Genomic DNA, 22,606 nt, shown 5'->3' on the forward strand with positions numbered 1-22,606 from the left:
GACTCTCTCATCATTGATGTTTTTAGGTCTCTTTCCCTCTCCCTTCCTGTCTCTGAAATCAATAAAAACATATTTAAAAAACAAAACAAAAACTTCTTAGACTCACACACATGGGGTCTGACAGAACAGAAACATGACTTGGAGAGCAGCACCGGCAGTGTTGCTGGTCTTACCTGTGCGCCCCTGGAGTAGGACCTGAAGATGGTGCAGAACCTGCCCTGGCCCGACGTGTCCCTGAAACACAGGGAGAGTCAGTGGGATTCGGCCTGTGATCCCTAAAAGGTGCTCTCCCTCCCCCTCCACAGGCCAACTCTGTGGGCCTGAGTGCCCCAGGAGACACCCTGCCAGGCTGGAGAATTCCAAACTTCAAGGTTCTGGAAAATGCTCCTTAATGTGTAGCCCAGTAAAGGGCAAGGGAAGGGGGGCCGTGACTACTGTGGAAATGAGTCTTTATGGGCAAAGACAGCTGGGCTCTATCAGAACAAGCAGCCCTGGACCTTTTGGTTTCTGCACCACAGAGTAAAATCCATTCCATGTTTACACAGGATCTCTTTAAACAGCTATTCCACGTAAAATGTTAATAGGACTCCTTCCTTCCTGTTCCTTTAAGGATTCTTGACTTTCTTCATTTAGCTACCAAGGCTCCAGCAATAGCTCTGAAGTGCTGTAGCCCCCCCCCCCACCCCCAGGCACCACAATCCCACACAGCCTGACTCACCAGAGCTCCAGCTTGACCCGCCGTCCGTCCAGCAGGATGGTAGTTGTCTTGTAGTCTATCCCTGCAAGGAAGCAAAGGGCAGCTGAAGGCAATGCCTGGAAAGGAGCCTGCCAGGATCCGCCTAGCCAGGGCTCAGTCTCTATAGCCCAGCAGAGCCAGGTGCAGGGGCACGCTATCCCCAGCTGAAGCCTTCTTGTGGCTCCAGCCCAGGGACCCAGGCAGGCTAAGTACCACAGCACTGGGCAAAGGGAGGATGGCACAGAAGTAGAGTCCAGCAGGCCCCAGAAGGATGGCTCATCTTCAACTGACCCACTTTGTGTGGATCTCAAGTCAAGAAATTTCTGAGTTCTTGGGTTCCCCATAGCTCCCAGGTACTGACAATTGGAGTGTGCCTAGAACATTACTAAGGGTAAAGTAATTTCTAAAATGCTATTTCTCTGGAGAGCTCTCTGCAGAACCTATGCAATGCTATGTCTTTAGTTTTTAATATTTTTATACTTTTATGGGAAAAAGTCAGTCCAAGAGAAGTTGGTAGGATCAGGGACGGTGCTAGACATCTTACCTTACATATAAGACCTTCAACTGGTTTATGGACCAACCAGAAACTTCCTAAAGGCTCAGTATTTCTTCCCCACTTCTTACGCCTTAAAAAGTCGAAGAGGGCTTGGAAATGAGCATTTAAACATAGATGTCTCTCTCACACAATGTGTGCGTGCGTATGTGCAAGCTGATCTCAGAGCACCTGCACCCAGCACCCTCCTGGTACCTCAGGTATCGGTGCCTCTTCTCCCACTGTACTTCTGCCTGGCCAACTCCTAACTGCAAGTCAAAAACCTGGCTCCCATGCACCAAATGAGACTCAGCAAAAGGAAAATGCAAACCATGAAATGGGAGAAAATATTTGAAAATCACATATCCGACAAGGGACTGCTATCCAGAATATATAAAGAAATCCTACAATTCAACAACTACAACAACAACAAAATTAAAATTGGGCAAAAGACTTAAATAGACATTTCTCCAAAGAAGATATACAAATGACCACAAACACAAGAAAAGATGCTCAATACCCCTGATCATCAGAAAAATGCAATCAAATCACAGTGAGAGATCACCTTACATCATTAGATGGTTATTATCAAGAAAAACAGGAAATGACAAAGGTTGGTGAGGATGTGGAGAAATCGGAATCCTTGTGCACTGCAAGTGGGAATGTAAAATGATGCAGTCACTATGGAAAACAGTATGGTAATTCCTCAAAGCATTAAACACAGAATTACCATATGATTCAGAAATTCCACTTCTGGGTTAATACTCAAAAGAAATGAAAGCAGGGAACCGAGCAGGTATGCACTTGCACACCCATGTTCACAGCAGTGTTATTCACAATAGTCCAAGGTGGAAACAATCCCAGTGTTCATCAGGACATCAATCCAAGTGATGACAGGACTAACAAAATGGTCTATACTTACAGTGGGATACGGTTCAGCCTTAAAGGGATGAAATTCTGACACATGCTACAACATGTATGAACCTTGAGGACATTATGCTCAGGGAAATAAGCCAGTCACAGAAGAATAAATACTGTATGTCTCCACTTCTATGGGGACCCTAGAGTGGTGAGTTTCATAGAGACAGAAAGTAGATTAGAGGTTACCAGGGGCTTGGGGAAGGGGCTCCAGAGTCAGTATTTAATGAAGACAGAGTTTCTGTTTGGGTAGATGGAAAAGTTGTGGAGATGGATGGTGGTGACGGTTACACAACAGTGTAAATGTACTTAAGCCTCTGACCTATACACCTAAAAATAATTAAAATAGTAAATTTCATGTTACATGTATTTTACAATATTTTTTAAAAGTGAGAGGACTCCCTTGCATATATTCTCATGTGAAAGAACTATTCTTCTGGAAGAAACAAAACTCATGTCTGTCTCCACCATACCTCCTCTGCATTTGCCCTTCCCCCAGCTTCCATCTGCTGATAACCAGCTTCTTTGAGTGGACGCTCCTGGAATTCTGTCAAACAGGAAGCACAGATTTGGCCCAGGACTCGCCTCCTCTCGGTTCTGTCTCCACAACTTCTGTGAGGGCAATTTCCAGGAAGACTGGATGTGAATGCCCATCCTCTAGGCAACATCAGATCTGCCTCCATGTGGCAGATCAGCCCCGCAGGCTCAGGACTCAGGGACTAGACACTGCTCTGCTCCCCTCCCCCAGGCCAGCCCCCTGAAAGGAACGGCCTGTGGCCAAGCCACCCAAAGGTGGCGCTGTGGCCCAATGGGAGGAGACAGGGTACAGAGAGATGGCACCCATGCTCCATACCCTCTGGGCTCCCTCCCATATCCAGAATCATGAGTGTTGTGCACCCTGGGCACCTTGCTGACCCATCTGCCTGAGTTCCACCTAGGACAACAGGACATTAATTTTGGTCTATGTCAGAAAGGACACCCCATCCCTGCTCTCCAGCAGCTTTGCTCAATGCTCTGCCAAACACAAACATGGGACCCATGGGGACAGGCACTAAGAATTGGGAACTGGTAACAAGGAGGGGCTGCTGTCCTCCCAACACCCCCTCCTGACTCCTACCGCTGGGTCAGAGGGCTCACCAGAGAACAAGATTCTCAGGGGACACTGCAGAGGAGAAGCTGGAGTTCAGTTTGATGGCTGAGCAATGTCACCACTGAAGTGATTTAGACTCACAGTGACTGTACTCTCTGGAGCCCCCTGGTGCCATCCCTGGCCTCTAGGGAAAGGTAGCCCCCATACCTGGCGCCAGCATGAGCACCCCCAGGAAGGCTAAGCAACTGTCTGAGAGAAGTGGGCAGCGGGTCCCTACAGCGGAGAGCAGGGTCCAGTTGAGAGGTGAGGACTGCCCCGGGAGCCAAGAGGTCAAACCCGGATGGGGGGAGATGGCATGCATGGAAAACCCCTCAACTGACACACTCACTGGGATATCCAAAAATTCAAATTCAAACATATTCCTCATGCTTACTCTGCCCCTCACCCTACCATGTCCCAAATCTGGATAAAAACTTAAGAGTGTGCTTTATAAATTCATAGACAATATAGACATAGCAAGTCCAAAGAAAGAGGCAAGTAGAAAGGCAGAACCTCCCTACTGTAAACAAAGTTGGGTGCCAACCAAACTTCACTATGAATGAGCTCTGACAATTCTTTAGTCTGAAGATTTATTGCTGAAGAATTTCAATCACTCACTTTGAAAAAATGATGACCAGAGGATTCAACCAAAACATTTACTATCGCCCTGGCCAGAGTGGCTTTTGATTAAGCACCCTCCCATGCACCAAGAGGTCGCGGGTTCAATTCCTGGTCAGGCACATACCCGAGTTGTGAGCTTGGTCCCCAGTAGGGAGCGTGCAGGAGGCAGCCGATCAATGTTGATTTTCTTCTATTGATGTTTCTATGTCTCTATTCCTCTCCCTCTCTCTCTAAAATCAATAAAACATTTTAAAAAACAAATAAAATGTCTTTTCTATTGTTTCAACAGGTTTCTGAAGAGAGTGGCAACTCACCTGACACAAATAAGTACTTTCTAAATTTCTATTACAGAGCAGGCATTGTTCCAGGAGCTAACGGACTCATGCTGCCCAGATGCTCTGCGCATGTTTTGCAAGGCTGCCACCTTGCAAATCACAGGTGACAGGGTTTTGTCTGTTTAGAAATTTACCAAGAGTTGTTCACCATTTTAAAAGAGAAGTCTCATCACCCATAGTGACACCTCCACCAGGTACATTTTTACCGTCACCTTCTCAGCATCTAGTACAACTGTACCCAAGCATTGACCTATTGAAATACAAGTGATCTTGTGACACTTCGCACCCCTTTCTTTCTCCATTATATTACAGATATGAGTACTGTGCACATTTCTGTTTTAGCTCTGAGTGTAAGTAGAACAGATACCTATGAACTTCATTCCTTTTCAGAACAGTAAAGTAGATGCTGCAAAGCAATGGTCCAGAGGGACGTGCCTAGGCTCAGCATGGCACATGCTAGCGACATCCCCACACCATGTCTCTACATCACTGGTCTTGTGTCCCAGTGATGTCCCTCATGACCCTACTGTCCCTTGACAACAACAAAGGCAGGGAGGAGCACAAAGCAGCTCACTGGCACCAGAAAAATGCCGAAGGAGGCTGGAGTCGCAGGAACATTATAATTACCTGTCTGCTGCCATCCTTCGAAGAGGTATTTCAAAGTACAAATTCAGAGAAAGGAGGTGGAGGAGGAAGGAGGAATGGAACAAAAATGATCATTAAAGTCTCAACTTTCTGAAATGTCACTTTATTTTCCGACAGTTGCCCACGACCTGGTGATTTGAGTTCACTAGGGCACCCCCTCCTGCCCGCTGAGAGCCACTTCATCAGAAGCTGTAAGCAGTTATGGGGACGCAAAGGAGGAAGGCTGAGGGCTGGGTGGCACTGATCAACAGGCCATCAGCTCTGTCTTCACTTGCCTTCCCATACTCCAGAGTGGAACATCTGCCACCTGAGTGCGGCATCCATGGCGATGTGGATTGACAGTCAAGGACAATCTGGTACACAAACCACTCTTCTTGGGCCAGCTAATCTGCACAGCAGCCACTCTGTTGGTCGAAGTCAAGGCACAGTGTTCCATCAGGAGTCAAAGGACAGAGCAGGCTGGAAGTTACAATTTCCTCCTTCACGTCCCTTCCTTTAGAGGTTCACAGTGCTCGCGCATCTGTTAGTACTGACCCAGGACAGCAGGCCCCCAGGAAAGCCCACCTTCACTATAGCCCTAGGAAATTATGAGGTAATCAGAGCAAGGGAACACACACACATGAACAAGAACCAAAAATGCTCAGCTGTCTGCTTAGATCCACCCTCTCAGCTTTGTTTTGGTTGTATAAATCAAGATTGTTAGATGTTTTTAAGTTCAATTTTCCACTGTTCAGAGGGAGCAGGGGCTGGTCAGAATGAGGACTGCTATTCACAACCCAGCAGTCCTTCAGGTGAGGGCACTTCCCACACACCTGCCCAGATTCCACATAGACCAACTGGAGGGAGCGGGCAAGGAGGGATGTCACCTGCCCAGACAACATGTTCATGACCACCTGCTTTCTGTCAGAGGTTCCTGTCTTTTGTGGAGGAAATGGTGACCCTAAGTGTGTAATCATTCAGCTACTTTCCAACATAATTAAAAGCCACAGGGAGACTTTTAAAAAATTTATAACAATGAACAAAAAATGAGTAAGAAAAGACTGGATTTAAGAATGAAATAGAAAATACTAACCAATGTTTTCCTTTGCAGTATTTAAATGGAACACCAGAAACTAAAATGCTGGCCAGTGTCTGAGGGAAAGAAAACCATTCCCAGCAGTTTCTCTCCATTGTGCAGTTTCAGGATGGGGCTGGAAGCATCCCTGGGCAGTGTGGACCATGAACATCAAGCCCTCACATAGAGGCAGGTAACCCAGCTGAACCTAGGTCACACAGTGATTTCAGGGAAGGCTCTAGGGCAGTATGGCCCCTCCCCACTGGCAGAAGATGCTGCTGTGTTGAAAGCCCAGGTTGATGATGGTCTTCTACACAGTTGCCAGATCTCACCTCCTAGGAAGCATGGTCCCAGCCAGGATGTTTGAATGAAGTGCATTCCTATGTTTTCAACATTATACCAACTCGTAGCATGAGAGTGCCACCCCCAAACCCAAGACAGGTAGCTGCTGTTTCTTAGTGTTACTCCTTAGGTAGGGAAAATAAGCTCCCAAAGGCAGACAAAATGTCAGGAATGTCAGGTCCTCTAGGAACCAGCAGCTTTCCATGACACAGGTAGACATGTGGAAGTGCCCTGGGATTCACCAGCCATCCAGGTAGTCCTCTTGGACATGCACGCAACCAGAGACACTTGACCAGCCTTTCACTCTTACTCTCCCAAGGGTAAGGCCACAGTACATGTCCATACCAAGGAAATGCACCTTGCACCACAGAGTGTGCTTGGGGACAAAAAAGGGTAATTCCACATGTCCTAGTGGGCATGTGACTTGGTGCAGCCCCATGGAGGCAATACTAAGCAGTGTGGCAGGCACTCTCAGGTGGTCGCAGGACCCTGTCTCCTGGCATTCATGCCTCTGGGTACACCCCTCCCCTTGAGAATGGTGGGAGCTGATACTGGCTTCTGACCCTGAGAAGGGCCAAGTAATAGATGTCCCCTCTGATCACATTACACGAGACTTCTGCAGGCAGATTCTCTCCCTTGCTGGCTCTATGAACAAGCCGCTCTATGGAGAGGCCCATGTGGTCAGGAACAGAGGGTTGACTGGTGCTGCCAACAACCATGTGAGTATAGAAGGGATTCTGCCCCAGCCCACACCTGACTGCAGCCTGTGAGAAACCCTGAGACACCGTGAGGACCCAGCTAAACCATGCCCAGATTTCTGACCCCCCAAAAAACTATGTGCTAATAGTGGGTGCTATTTTCTTTAAACAGGTGGGCCCTGATGTCTAAAGTCCCTTCCAGCTGGATTCTGAGTTTATTTATTTATTTATTCTCACCCAAGGATATTTTTTCCATTGCTTTTCAGAGAGAGTGGAAGAGAGAGAGAGAGAAACATCAATGAGAGAGAGAGACACACACACATCAACTGGTTGCCTTCCGCACTCGCCCTGACTGGGGCAGGGATCTAGCCTGCAACTGAGGCACATGGTGCCCTTGGCCGGAATCAAACCTGGGACTCTTCAGTCCTCAGGCTGACACTCTAACCACTGAGCAAAACTGGCTAGGGCAAGTGGATGCTATTTTAAGATGCTCAGTTTGTGATAATTTCTTGGGATGCTATAACGGAGTATTACAGACTGGGGAACTTACAAAAACAACAGAAAGGTATTTCTCACAGTTATGGAGGCTATAAGTCTAAGACCAAGGTACCAGTAAAGTTGGTGTCTAGTTAGAGCCTGCTTCCTGGTTCACAGACAGTCGACCTCTTGCTGTGTCCCCCACATGGCAGAAGGGGCAAGGGAACTCTGTGGAGTCCTTTATAAGGCACTATTCAATTCATGAGGGTCCACCCTCAAGACCTAGTCACTTCCCCAAGACCCCACTTCCTAATATCATTGCCTTGGGGGTTAGGTTTCTACATATGAATTGGGAGGGAGGGGTAGGGAAACACAAACATTCAGTCCATAGCAATAAATTAATATCAATTATTGCAAACATATACTCCTTTGAGGAGCCACTGTACTTATAAAACTCTATCAAAACAACAGATCTTTTTATAAAGGTGTGGTAACAGAGTAACGGCATGGAGATGCCCACATCCTAATGCCTGGAACCTGTGAACATGCTTCCTACAGGGCCAAGGGACTTTGCAGATGTGATTTGGGTCATGGGCCTTGAGAAGCAAAAGGATCCTGAGTTATCCCAGTGGGCCCAATGTCATCACTTGAGTCCTTAAAGGTGGGGACCCTTTCCTGGATGAGTCAGGGAGAGGAGATGGAAGGAGGAGAGAGGAAGGAGGAGAGAGGAAAGAGAAACTCAAAGCCTGGGAGGGAGCTTGGCCTCAGTTTGAAGACAGAGGAAGGGGGACACAGGTGAAGACTGTGGACAATCTCTAGAAGCTGGCAAAGCCCTCATTTTACAGCTAGCAAAGAAAAGGGACCTTGGTCCTATAACACAAAGAACTGAATTCTGCCAACTACTCAATGAGCAAGGAAAGAGACCCCCCCCCAGAGCCTGCAGAAAGGAACACAGCCCATCCACACCTGACTGCTGACTTATGACCTAGATATAAAACTGTAAGATAATGTTACAGCAGTAACAAAAAAGAAATACCCAGGTATAAAAGTAACTAAAGGCTATTTATACAAACTTAAAAAAATCCATCCACTGTGGAATGGTTAAATAACAGAAGGTGATCCACAAAATGGAGGTAATATATATGGCTGTTATAAAGAAACAGGCATGTCCTGAGCAGTGATAAGAGCATCAACCTACGAACTGAAAGGTCCTGGGTTTGATTCGATTCTGGCCAAGGGCAGGTACCTCAGTTGCAGGCTCGATCCCTGGTCCTGGTCGGTACTCGTGCAGGAGGCAACCAATTGATGGGTCTCTCTCACATCAATGTTTCCCTCTCTCTCTCTTTCTAAAAAGCAATGGAAAAATATCCAGGGTGAGGAGGGAGGGAGGGAGGGAGGGAGGGAGGGAGGGAGGGAGGGAGGGAGGGAGGGAGGGAGGGAGGGAGGGAGGGAGGGAGGGAGGGAGGGAGCTGCTGAAATGAAAGCAGAATGTGGAGCAAACAGAAATTTTACATCCCCTGATGGGATAGAAATTGTTCAACTGCGTTGGAAAATTGGTGTTATCCACTACGGCTGATTCATATGCATACCCCACAGCCCAGCAGTCCCACTCCACAGTATCCCTGACAGAAATGCATGCATATATGCACCCAAAACATGTACAGGCAGACTTAGTTTTACTGCTCTACACAAGTGCGCATTAAAAAAAAAAATGTTTTTATTGATTTCAGAGAGAGGGAGAGATAGAAACATTGATGAGAGAGAAACCGATAGGCTGCCTCCTGTATGCCCCCCACTGGGGATCAAGCCCACAACCTGGGCATGTGCCCTGACCAGGAATCGAAACAGCGACCTCCTGGTACATGAGACAATGCTCAACCAACTGAGCCACACCGTCTGGGACACAAGTGTGCATTTTTTTTACAAACTGAAGGCAAGACCCTATACCAACAAAAAGATTACAACTCGCTTTACTGAGGTGATCTGGAACGAAACCTACAATATATCCAAGGTGTGCCTGTATGAGAATTTTCATGGCACTATTCAGAATAAGCAAACACGAAGACTATCCCAAAGCCCCCCTGCAGAAGAACAAACACATGGCAGTACTCACAGTGAAACCTGCACAATACAAAGGAGCGAGCTACAACTATACAGATAGCATGTCTGAATCTCACAAAAACTGGAGAAACGAAGCCAGAGACATAAGAGCACATAGAAAAACTCGAAAAATGTAAACTAGTCTATAACATAAAGGTCAGCAGTTGCCAGGTCTGGGGGCAGAGGGGGTTGGTACGCAAAAAGGGAAGGACTGAGTGTGGCCATGGTTTCTCAAGCGTGCATGCCTGTCAACACTCATTAAACTGCACACTTTTGGTGCATAAATTATACCTTAATAAAGTTGATCAAAAGAAAGGCCGACAATATCAAACACTGACCAAAGTGTACAGCGTAGAACTCTCACACGTTGCTGGTGGGAACTCAAAATGATAGAGTGACTTTAGGACACAGTTTGGCAAGTTCTTATAAGTTAAGCAGACACACAAGGACTTGTGCATTGCGAATGTCCTTCATGCCACTGAGTCATACACTTAGAAGTGGCCAACATGATAAATATGTGTATTTTACCACAAAAAATTTTTTTTAAATGTCTAAAGGATTTGTACAACAATGTTCATAGCAGCATTACTCGCAATAGCCAAAGTCAGTAAATAACCAAAACTGTATCAATAAATAGATAAACAAGTTGAGGTATATTCATGCAAAGGAATGCTATTTGGGAACCAAAAAAATGAACATGAATGAATTTCACATACATTATGCTGAGTGAATAAACCAAAGATAAGGAAGACCATATTGTATGATTCAATTTACAGGAAGCGCTGGAGAGACAAAAGTACCCTAGAGTGATGGGAAGCAGACCACTGGGGGCTGGGGCTAGAGGACTGACCTCCACAGGGCAGGAGAGAACTTTCAGGAGCGATGGAAATGTTCTAGGTCTCAATTAGAGCAATAGTTATATAGATATACACTTGTCAAACTCCAACTTAAATGTATACCTTAAACTTTACTGTATGTAAATTATATGTCAATAAAATTTATTTTTTTAAAAAGTATCGACCTGCTCAGAGTTTAGATTAGTAGTCCTTTTGACTACAAGGGGCCTGAATTACCCTACAAGATAGGTCTGAATACAGATCAGAGTCTGAATACATTCTGGGAACAAGGATGACTGTGGGTACCTTGTGCCTGCCCTTCTACAGCCAGGTCTACCACCACAGGCGCACGTACAGGCCTGTCACTAGGGAGAGAAGAAAGTGGGCTGCCTGGTGAAGGAAGAAAAGAAAGCAGAAGTTACCTAATAAGTTTCAAAATGCCTTTGTGTCTACACTGGCATGCTGGGTTTCTGGAGAAACACTAGGGCAGTTTGTGAACTGGTTTCCTGTGAAGGAAGAGCTTTTCTTCAATGTCTTAAAAGCCACACAAGACCCAAACCAAACCAAAGCCTTCTGCTATCCATAAAAAAACAAGCATATCCGCACACAAAACCAGGTGAAGTACAGGACATTAAAAAAATTTAATCGTAACCCCAAAACAGAGATAGCCACCGTTAATGTTTTCATGTATTTCACTCCTTGACTCTCTCTCATTTGACACCCCTTGATATACTATGTAATTAGGCATACTTTTCCCCCCACTTAAGATACCAGAGATTTCCCCATATCACTGAATATTCATTAAACATGCCTCCAAACAGCATTTTTAAAGGCTGTATAATAATCTCACCCTATGAATATACCATATTTCCACTGTTGGACCCTTAAGCTGTTTCAGGTTTTTTGTTTCCATTTAAAAAAAACCAAACAAGTACAAAACCTTGATTTTTCTTTTCTTTTTTTGGTTAACATTTCAAACATGTATAACCAATGAACGTGACCTAGGTTTTTACTGGTGTTCACTTCAGAAACTTGAATCCACAGATACAAGCAGTACATAACCGGAAAGGTACAAGCAAACAGGTTATACACTCAAATTTCTGTTCACAAGGGTCAAATGTGCAGGTATATGGGTTAGAAGTGTGCGTCTAGATTATAGCCAAACTGTTTTTAAAATACAAAAATGTAAAATCACATCTTGAAACTATGAAGAGATGGTCTGCACACTTCAACAATCAAATGCTACGAAGCCTTGATTTTTCTCCAGGGTGTCCCTTATTCCCAGGACAGATTACTAATTACCAGATCAGAAGGGAAGACTTCCTAAGGCTCTGCATACACGCTGTGGAGTCCACACACATGCCTCTGCGCACTTTTAGTGCTGAGTGTTATCTGACTCGCTTGTGACAGACTGACAAGTGAGTGTTTCATCCTATTTACTTTTCTTTTTTTAAAAAAAATATATCTTTATTGATTTCAGAGAGAGGAAAGGAGAGGGAGAGAGAGTGATAGAAACATCAATGATGAGAAAGTTACTGATCGAGCCTGCAACCCGGGCATGTGCCCTGACTGGGAATCGAACCCCGATCGCCTGGATCCTAGGTTGATGCTCAACTGCTGAGCCACACCCGGCTGGGCTCCTATTTACTTTTAAAATTAAACATCTTTCCATTACAGCAATTTTCAACTGGTGTGCTGCAAGAATTTTTAAAACATGCGATACCTGACCATTTAGTCAGGGGCACTGACCTCTTTTCCCTTAGATGGTCAAATAAAAAAAATGACAAGAGCCAAAACAACAATAACCATTCGGTATAAATGAATCAAAATTATACCTTTTTTTTTTTGGTCAGATGGGCAAAAAATATATTTTTTGGTGTGCCATAGATTTTAGTAATTAGTTTATGTGTCATGATATGTAAACTGTTGAAAATCGCTATTTCATTACACTCTCCTCTCTGTGACTCTGTGTGTCCCTGGCCAAGTGACTTAAAATATGGAAAATACTTCCACTGATGACACTGTCACCAAGTTCTTCCCATCCATCAGGGGGCCTGGTCACTGCTGATCTGGACCAAATCAAGTCACTGCCAACCCCAGTAATGGAGAGAGCTGTGTACAAACATGAGTGTGAGCGTGAACCCAGGCCCGTCGACTCCTGTGGGAGATGTGTCACAGGCCAGAGCAGCAGCTTCTGCAGGCTGAGAGGACTCTATCTGCCGCACTATTTCTGAGATCTGTGCCCAGGATAGGCCTCTCCCCTGCCCACACTGTGTCTTTAAGAAAACCAGGCTCAGCTCCTAAAGCCTTCCATCAGTTTAAGGACAGCCAACACTGGATCAGGAAAGAGAGAGAACCAAACAACAAAAATCAATACAAAATTATTAGGTAAATAGGAGACTTTCTGAACAAGTGCTAAGTGGTGCATGAGTAACAGCTGCACTGCCCAAAGGTTTTGGGGCGGATACCAACAATGCTACAAGGGCAGGATGGACAGTAATCGCTGCTGCCAAGTTAGAGCTCCCAACTCCTCTGCAGTGACTCTTGGACCTAAACACAGAACCTCAGCATCCTGTTAGATGTCACCATGTTCCTTCAGTCACTCAAGGCTGTACAAGGCAACTAAGTCCCAATAATGTCACTTAAGCTGTTACCCATCCCTGCCAGCAGAGACCTGAGTAGCAGGCATTCATCCTACCTGGGCCCAGATGACAGACAACTGCTGCCTGGGAAGGTCCAGGCTGGCAACAATTCACCTTACAACCCCAAGAACTGCCAGAAGGAACACAGGCCCACCTTAGCCACAATGTTGCCACCCAACCTAGGAACCACCTGGTGGCTTCCTAGGCTCACAAACACACGTTTATCACCCGGCTGAGATTCCTGTCTAGGGTTAACATTAATTAACTTGCCCAGAGATTTGGCACCTGGCTGTCCACACATTGACACTTTTCAAAATCTGTGAAGTGCGTGCCTTTCCAGCACTTGGGCCTTCTTCCATTCTCTGTTCTTCCTCAAAGATGCTGTAGTGGGGTACTCCCTCTCTTGGGATGCTGGCCTCCTGACACCATGCCCTTTGCACTTCTTGTTTAGACCACCCCTCACCTGCCCTCCCCCTTCACGATCCTGAAGACCTGTCTTTCCTAGCACCCTCCACCCTGGGTGAATCACTTCCCTCCTGTGAGTCTAGCCAAAGTGCCATACCCCTCTGCAACATCAACACCTAGCACCTTCATGGGCCAAAGCTTGTCTGGTCATGACCACTATCCTGCTCACGTCCTTGGGTCTTCACCTCCTCCATCAGTGCCGAGTTTACCTATCCCCCATCCTACCTCTACCCTCCGAAGGGCACATGTCCACAGTCAATGACATACTCAATATTCCCATCTTGGAAGAAGACAATCACACACTGTGAACATCAGAGTTTGCCTGTCACTAACTGGCTCTATTTTACACAAGTGCAATCATAACCAGGAAACCTCAGTTACCACCTCAAAGTTCAAGTTCACTTTATTCATTTGTTTTACCCTCATTTCCCATCCTAATGATGACCCCACACACCTAGTGTTGGCTCAGCCCTTCTCCTGGTCTCTGATGCCTGTGTTCACAGTCCCAACATCCTGCTCCTTAGGGCCCAGGATGCTAAATTCTGTCCCACAAGCCATTTCCCTGTCCTTTCCCCATTCATTCTGCAGCTTGCTCCAAGCCAGCGTGGAAGACACTGAGACCTTCCCCCACTTTCTCCAAATACCCAATAAAGGATGCCCTGACTAAAGTGGCCTCAGGCCCCACAACACCCCATCAAGAGGCATGCCATCCCCACTAGGTGTTGCCCATTACCCAGGCCTAGCTACAACTCCATCCCTTCTCCTCCTCCTCCTCACCCAGGCCCCAGACCAGGTAAGTGGCCAGCTTCTCAGGGACCAACAATTTCACACCTTGCCAACTGCAATTCATACAGGACAGGAGGCAAAAGTGCCTATAAGACCCTCTCACCTTCCTCCCCACTTCCTGTAACGCATTTCTATTTAGTTCATCATCCAAGCCACAGAACACTCTTTCTAATGGGAATGATGACATTACATGTACACAGCAAACACAGAGGTGTCACTGCAACCACACAACCTTGAAAGAGGGACCAGGCTCTGCACAGCAGTGCATCTTCATCTGCCTGTTATCTGCTTAGTTTACAGAAAGTGCTAAAGATTGGGGGAAAACTTAGCATTTGAAAATATTCTACCTACTCAACTGCTTTCTGAATATTTAGGAAAGGCCACGCCAGTCCAAGTTACAAATCAGCCCTGTTAGCATAATCTGAAGCCGATAAGGTATCCCCCCCTACACACACACACCAGGCCTAGGGGCAGGTTGATCTTTATACCACATACAGCAGGTCCGTGCCTCTGGCAAAGGAGTAGACAGGCACAGATGGGTCTATGTGTGGTCCTTTGTGGCCTTCTGGAAACCCGTGGTTTGCCACCCCAGTTGGCGGCTGACCTGGAAGCTCTCGGGGGTCTGCTGCTCTGTTGGATGCAGCAGGACAGGAGCAGTGTAGTGAAGGGAACAAATGGGCCTCAGTGACTGCTCCTAGGCTCAAGAACAAAGGGAGAAGGCAGCCCCAGGACCAGGGACAGAGGTGCCAAGAGAAGGAAAGAGGAGTTCAGTTTGGGATGCACTGAGAACATGTGAGCCAAATGCATAGGGAAGCACTAAAAAGGAGGGTGTGGTCAGCCAAGAGAGGAGCCAGGCCCAGGTTCAGGATGGAGGTGAGAGCAAGGGTACAAGAGCACCTTGGGAGAAGAGGGTCACTTCCTCCAATCAAAGTGCCAGACTCCTGAAGAAGGGAGTCAGCTAGTATACAGGAAGACAGGGGTGCCAGGCCCCATGTTGCCCTACAGCTGCAGGCTCTCAGCCTGTCAGCCTTGGCTCCTCATTTGTAAAATGGGATGATGGTAGTACCCCCATCACAGGATGCAGTGAAGACTAGATAAGGAATGGTGCCAAGGGGCTCAGCCCCAGGCCTAGCACGTATCACACTCAGGCCAACACCCACCTCAGAACCTGGCATCTGAGAGAGAGAAGGCAAACCCCAATAAATTACCAGAAAACGGGCAAAAGCCAGACATGAGCACCCAACCATGTAAAGAGGGAGAGAGGGAGTAGGAGGGGATGTGTGGTGACAATCAGAATGGGGATGCTGCACACAGGTTGCTCCTTCATTTAGAACACACATCTAGTTAGTGCCTCTTGTGTGCAGGTCTCATGCTAGTGTTGAGGACAAAGTAACAGATGAGATACCAGGGGTGTGCAAGCCAGAAGCACACCCTGACTCAGGAAACCGGTAGAAACTTGCGGCCAGGTAGAAGCGACATTTGGAACTGTCCAATGAAAAGCCATGGAGCTGGGGGACATGAGGAACTCAAGCCTGGAAGCTAGGTTGCTTACATCGGCCATAGCTCACACCCTGGCTCTGGGAGAATGCAAGCATACAGCATCTCCCCGCCACAGGCACAGCACTAACACAGAAATAACGAGCAGGCCCAAATATTAGTGGCAGACCTCAGCACTTGCCCGACTCTGTCCGTACCTGTCACACTTGTCTCACTCCTCCTGTTCATTGGACTTCCTTCCTCCTTCTCTGTGTGCCCTGGCCTCAAAGGACGCGAGCATCCTGTACACTCAGCAGCTCCCATCAACAGATCCCCAGACAAGCAGACTGGGAGAGATGAAATTATGCCTACTTTAGAGTCTTCCAAGACATGGGTATGGGAAGATTTGTGAGTCAAGGTGCAGAGGGCACAACTGTTTTAATCAGGACCTTCACCAACCTCCGTAAAACAGGATGGGCTGTGCACCAGGGTGCACCCAGCACACTGCCTCGGGGACCCACAGCCCTGGAGCAGTCAGATCTGGCAGTGCACTTGGGAGTAGAAGCTGCTCATAGAACGTTCTACCTTCTTCCTGCCAGCTTCCACAACCAAGACTCCTTGCCACTTATGCTCTGGAGTCTATTTCCCCAGAAGGTGGCCTGGTGGAACCTCTATGCAAAGTGTTCTGCTCTGTCCAAGGAGAGCAAAGACTCTCCTCTAAAATCACTGCTGTATATTAAGAAAAAAGCAAGGCCCCTGCTTTTCCAATTCTATGGAAACCTATAAACACAGGGCATATTAGCATCACCAGACTCCCAAGAGCCACTGTGGGCTCCTGCATGGGTCAGCACATTGGCACATATGGCTCATTACTAGTTCAGGTGCCAGAGCTAGAAAAAGCCGTTTTGATGACTCACCTGTTTATGAAGCTGGGGAGAGCAACGTGCACTCACATACATGTCTGAGGAACAAGCTAGACAAGACTTCAATGTGGGTAAGTCATCTAGGTGGCCCAAGGAAAGGGGTTTGGTTACACGCCTGTCACTGGTGGGGACCTCCCTGCCATGGATCATCTGCTCCTAGACAGAAGAACTATGAAAGTTGAGGCCAAAAACAAGAAGCCTAAAAACATGCTGAGGGCTTTTAACAACAAAGGCTAAAATACAGGTATATCCTTTGTAAGAAGATCGGAAAAAACAAACAAACTCCTGAATATTAATAACTTTTTCAAAGAAAAAATTTCCATGATGCTAAATCCTGAGAACCAGTTGCTCCAGAGTTTCCAAAACCCCCAACAACCCCCCTTAGGAAGCCTTTGGGGGAGCAGAAAGACGTACGCTCAGGTCCACCAACTTCACCCTGATAAAAGAACAATGGGCCCTGGGGTCAGTGAGCTGATGCCCTGACAGCAAAGACCCACTCCTCACGTTGCACACGTCTTCACCTCAAGGACCCCTAGAAACAGGGGCCAGCCACTCTGCCTTCTCCGCTTAATGCCATGGGGGACCACAGTAACCTGTGAGTGTGCCCTGGCCCTAAGAGCACGTGGAATCTTTCTAAGAGCAGGCTTTCTTCTCTATTTCTGGCAGATGGCCCTCTACTGGACCAAATGTCTCCGCTATCTCAGGCAGGTCTCCACATTTTATTCAGTCAGCATGTCATAGGAAGTGTGGTAATGCACTGCAATTTGACAGAGGGGACAGATGGCAGTTCCTATCTCTCCAGCTAGTGGCTGTGTTCCCTGAATGCTCACTGCACCAGGCTGGAGTACCTGACGAGGCTAAGCTGACCTTCAGAAGTGCTAATCAATGGCCCAAGAAAATACTGCTGCCCCTAACGAAGTCCAAACCCTCTCACACTTTTCTCATACACCATCAGCAGCCCAGGAGCAGGGCTCCAGGAAGCAATACTACCACTGGAAAAGCAACTCAACCACCCACTGTCTGAGTCAGGAGGGGCCCTCTGACAGTAGTTGCCAAGTGTCCATTAAAGTGACAGAGACTGGTGAAGGGGCCTGCTAAAGCCTCAACAAAGACTCTCCCTCTCACAGCCCTGGTGGGCCTCACACGGTTCCTCACTCACCTCAAAACAAACCCAGAGTTCCTCCTTTCTTGCCCTTCCAGATGTCTCCTCTAAGAGAAGGCTGAGAGCACGTGCTTCAGGTGGCACAGTGTGAATATGGCACAGCTGCCCACTGCTGAAGCTGTTACAGCAGGAAGGGCATCCAGCAAGTCCAGGTAATCCAATCTTGACAACTCCTAAATTGAAAGGGTCGGAAAAGCTGTGTCCACACTCTCAGCTGCCCACAGGCAAGCAATTTAGCAAAGAGCAAATGATCAGAGCAGTCAGACAGGACTGACAAGAGCCCAAGAAACAAAGCAACACAGGGTGTGGAGAGCAAGAACTTGAAGTAAAATTAGACAAGACAGAACTTCCAGAAGCACAAAAGGTCCTTGGAGGAACTGGATGATGACACACTATAAGCAGAGTCCTTGGTTCCCCTAAGGAAACACCATGTGTGGACTGAGACAAAGCCCCCATCGCAGAGAAGGATTGGCCACACTGCTTCTTGGCCCAGATAACTTTGTTTTTTACATTAAACATGTAAATTAACCTCAGACAAGAGGTAGTGATGTATGTTTTAGCCATGCAACCAGAAAATTTTGAAAGAAAACTTAATAATACCATGAATGGGGAGGTTTTTCCAGCAGGTGTTGATTCCCTGAGCACTGAGTAAACACTTCACGGGAAAAGCCTGCCTTTAAGTGGCACCCCCCTACCCCTGCCACATCTGTGCACACATGCCACAGGATTGTGAGAAAACCCTGGCCATACCTGGCATACCTTGTCACAGGTTCTCCACCTGGACCCCACAGAACCCTGGCCACCATGAGACCTCCACCAATGGATGCTCCCCCATTCAGGTAGGTCCTTCCTCCAGCTCCTGAACGACATTTTCTTCACACACCTCCCAGGTCACTTGTCACCCAGCAGCCACCAAGCGGTTCCGGATGAAAGCCCTCCTCCAGAAGGCTCACAGCAAAATCTCAGCCTCCCACTAACCTGTCAGCCTCTAAAAAGGCCTCAAGCTGATACTTAAAGTGCCAAGCTGATTGTAAGCTCAGGATCCAGCTGCTTTCTCCCTGCCTCGGGCCTCCATTAGAGTTGAAAATGGTGAGAAAGCAAACAGATTGCAAATTGCCACAGGCCTGCTCCCTGCCAGACAGTGTTAGGCTTTAACCACAGTGAAGAGATGAAGAAAGGCAAGGCGCTGATCCTTGGCTCCTAATTGCAGTCTAACCGGGTAGGGCAAATGGCTGGCTGGCGCAGTTCTCATTACAGACCCGACGTGACAGGAGGTGGCAGATCAGGTCCTCCGGGGGAGGCGCTTCCCAGGCCAGCTAACTGTGGGGGCTGCGTGGTGCTCACGCCTCCTCCAAGCAGCACTGGGCCCAGCAGGGCAAGCCTGCCGCTGAGTGCCCTGGGCCCTTCCCGGCAGGGGGCGGGGAGCGGCTCCCTGAGGGCAGGCCAGCGGCGGGGTCTCCTTACCGTTGCTGTAGGCGTACGGGGATTCGGCCGCGCCGTCCTGCAGGCTCTCCAGGATCTCGCCCTTGCCCACATCGCTGTCGCCCACCAGTAGGAACTTGAGCAGGTAGTCGTAGCTTTTGACCGGGCTGCCCTGCGTGCCCATCCTCGCTCACGCGCGCGCAGGCCGCGCCCGCATGCCCACGGCGCCTGCCGTGGGAGCACGGCGGGGAGGAGGCCTTCGACAGATCTGCGGGAACCGGGTGTGGGTGAGCCGGGGCCGGCGAGGCCCGGTCCGTGAGGGCCAGGCCGCCCCCGACTGCCTCACCGACCGCCCGGGACGAAGAGCCCAGGAGCACCAGCGGCCCGCACCTGCTCCGCCGCCCTCCTCACCTCAGCGATGCCGCCGCCCCGCCGCTTCCCGCACCGCGCTGCGCAGCCCCACCCCGCCCCGCCCCCGACCACGCGCCGCCATTGGCCGCCAGCTGCCCGCCCGCCCATATCCATTGGCGCGCGCGCACGTCCTTCACATCCGCCCACACCGTTTCCCACACAGCACAGCAAAGCCTCCGGTCACCCCGCCTCATCCCCGCCCCATCCCGCCCCCCTGCGATGACCATTGGCTGTCCACCACCCCTTTCCTGATATCATTGCTCTCTGTGCACGTCCGTCACGGCTGCCCGACCCCCTCCCGTTCCCCACAGTGTTGCGAAGATTCCAGCCGCCCGGCCCGGTCGCTGTTGCCATTGGCCACTCGCCTCCCCGCTTTCCCAGAACCACTGGTCTACCTGCACGTCAGTCAGCACCACTACAGCGCCCGAGCATCCCGGACCACCTTCAACCCCGCCCACTGCCGCCACCAAACCTCACCTCACCTGTCCCGCCCCTTCCCGTCGCCATTGGCCACCGCCGCCGATCCTCCCAGAGCCACTGGACCACCAGCACGTCGATCACGGCCCTCTAAGCCCACCTCCTGCTTCCCACCCCTTCTCTACACGCTCACCAATCAGATGCTTGGAACTCCAGGTTGTTTGCATACGCCCCCTTCCTTCCCGTCGACGGGAGCTGGGTCGTGACGGTCTGCGGGGCGGGGTGACGCGGTTGGGTCCGGGAGGACTAAACCCCCTAGTAAGCTGAGGCCCGCTGCTTCCCCAGAGACCCCAAGAGTGGGGTGGCCCCCTTGAATTGCGCTCGCGGAAGCCGCCCTCCCTTGGGGGGCGTGACCCGGGAGCGGCGGAGCAAAGGTGGCCAATCAGCGCTGGGGACCCCGGAGGGGTAGACTTCCGCTGCCCGAGGGGGCGGGCCGAGGGGGGCGGTGGCTATGCCCCGGCAGTGGCTGCGGCCGCTTGGAGCAGGTTCTGCAAGCAACCGGAGGGTGCAGCCCCGGGCTGCCCTTCGCAACGCCGTAGGTCACAGCGCGTGGCTGTGAAGGCCTAACGTTCTAGAACCTCGGCGGGTGACCTTGTGGGCGGGTGACTCTTCAGCCGTCAGAGATGATGGCAGCACAGGCTCCAGGGGCCGAGTGACAGGGCTCTGCCCCCACGTACCCGCAGCTGAGCCCGCGTCAGCCCAGGTGAGAGGATTCAGGAGGGCCCAGGACGCGGGTCAGGATGTGGGGCTCTGAGGCTTGACCACAGAGGACTCCAGGAGGAAGTGACTTTGGGGTTGTTATACAGGATGGATGGGTTATTTTTCGTAATGGGCAAAGAAGTATGAGAAGCCTGTGAACATGTGTGAAGATGTGAAGTTTCACTCTGCGAAATGGAAATTAAAGTAAAACAATACCCTTTTCACCCACCAGATTGGCAACATCGTTTGTGGGCCAGGATATGGGAAACAGCACTCAGGGAGGGAGGTTGGACGGGCTAATTCCCTTCCAGAAGTGTTCAGAAAGGAGCTCAAAGAATTTCACTGCAGCATTGTAGTGATGGTGAAAGTCAGGAAACTGACAGGGAGCTAAATTAACCAGGTGAGTAACACACGGTACAGACAGCACCTACATGAGAAGAAAGCAAATAACAGTACAGTACATCCAGTGTAATTCCAACATTTATGCTTAATAAAACCTAATAAATCATTTTATCCTAGATTTACATATAGAGAAACAGGATGTTTGTGTAGGATTAAGTCTGGAAGGATACTCAACAAAGGGACAGCATCATTTCCTCTGGGGTGACTTTTTCTTCATTGATGACATTTTTTTTAATCCTCACCAGAGAATATGTTTTTATTGATTTTTAGAGAGGAAAGGACAGAGAGAGAAAGAGAAACATCATTGTGAGAGAGAGGCATCCCATATGTGCCCAGATCAGAGATCCAACCCACAGCCCTTTAGTGTACAGGACGATGCTCCAACCAAGCCACCCCATGGACAGGCTCCTGAACCTACAAATTACATTTTTATGAGAACATATTCACATATGACATAATTTATAAGTAACTCAAAAAAGTTAAGCATAAAAGTACCTTACGATGCAGCAGTTCTACTCCTAGAGAAATGAAAACATATGTCCACACAAAAACTTGTATATGAATATTCACAGCAGCATTAGTCACAATCACCAAAAGGTGGAAACAACGCAAACATCCATCAACAGATCAATGGATAAACAAAATGGGTATATCCACACAATGTCTATAGTCATTTATAAAAAGGAATAAAGTAACTGATAAATGCTACATTCCATTTATATGAAACTTCCAGAATAGGCAAATCCCTAGACAGAAAGTAGATTAGTGGTTGCCATGGCTTGAGGTAGGGAGAAATGATGAGTGACTGCTTAAAGGGGTCTGGGTTCCTTTCTGGGGTGATAAAAATGTTCTAAAATTGGTGATAGTTGTACTACTTGGTAAAGTTACTACAAATCATTCAATTGTGCACTCAAAATGGGTGAATTTTATGATATGTAAACTATGCCCTCAATACATGTTAAAAAAATAATAAAAGTTGTCAAAACGGAGCCAAGTGCAGCCCTTAGCAGATCAGGCACAGAGTGGTGCAGTGCTAGGGAGAAGCCTCATGAGAGTAAGGGCTTCTTAAAAAGCAGATCTCTGCAGAGGAAACAACACATCAACCAGTCCCCAGTGTGGTGCACAAAGGCAGCCTGGCTGGCATGTCCTTCCAGTAGGCAAGGAATAGGCAATAAAAACTTTCTTCCTAAGGAGTCACTATATCCACACCATGCCTTCAAAAGCAGGTGGACTTCACAGAGAGCAAACCTCTTCATGGGCAGCACACACCAAGTGACCCAAAGCTGCACAGCCTAGCACAGCCGGGCATGGCTCAGCA

General features: G+C 48.5%; 1 protein-coding gene across 2 annotated transcripts in view; it reads right to left on the minus strand.

Annotated features, from left to right (window-relative positions):
• RAB40C (RAB40C, member RAS oncogene family) overlaps nucleotides 1-20,361 on the minus strand; it is a 30,489-nt gene extending 10,128 nt beyond the window's left edge. The window contains exons 1-4 of one of the 2 annotated variants that reach the window (XM_016220699.2): nucleotides 20,321-20,361; nucleotides 19,342-19,567; nucleotides 719-779; nucleotides 174-234 (exon numbers count right to left, since the gene is read on the minus strand). In XM_016220699.2, the coding sequence (XP_016076185.1) occupies nucleotides 174-234; nucleotides 719-779; nucleotides 19,342-19,483 (264 nt within the window). In that variant the 5' untranslated portion in view covers nucleotides 19,484-19,567; nucleotides 20,321-20,361. Of the gene's footprint in view, nucleotides 1-173; nucleotides 235-718; nucleotides 780-19,341; nucleotides 19,686-20,320 lie in introns of those variants that run through there. The other variant, XM_087815142.1, reaches the window with a different exon arrangement.
• Between the last annotated feature and the right edge of the window lie 2,245 nt (nucleotides 20,362-22,606).

The sequence above is a fragment of the Miniopterus natalensis genome, chromosome 3 (assembly GCF_054644295.1).
Source record: "Miniopterus natalensis isolate mMinNat1 chromosome 3, mMinNat1.hap1, whole genome shotgun sequence".
In the NCBI taxonomy this organism is placed as follows: Eukaryota; Metazoa; Chordata; class Mammalia; order Chiroptera; family Miniopteridae; genus Miniopterus; species Miniopterus natalensis.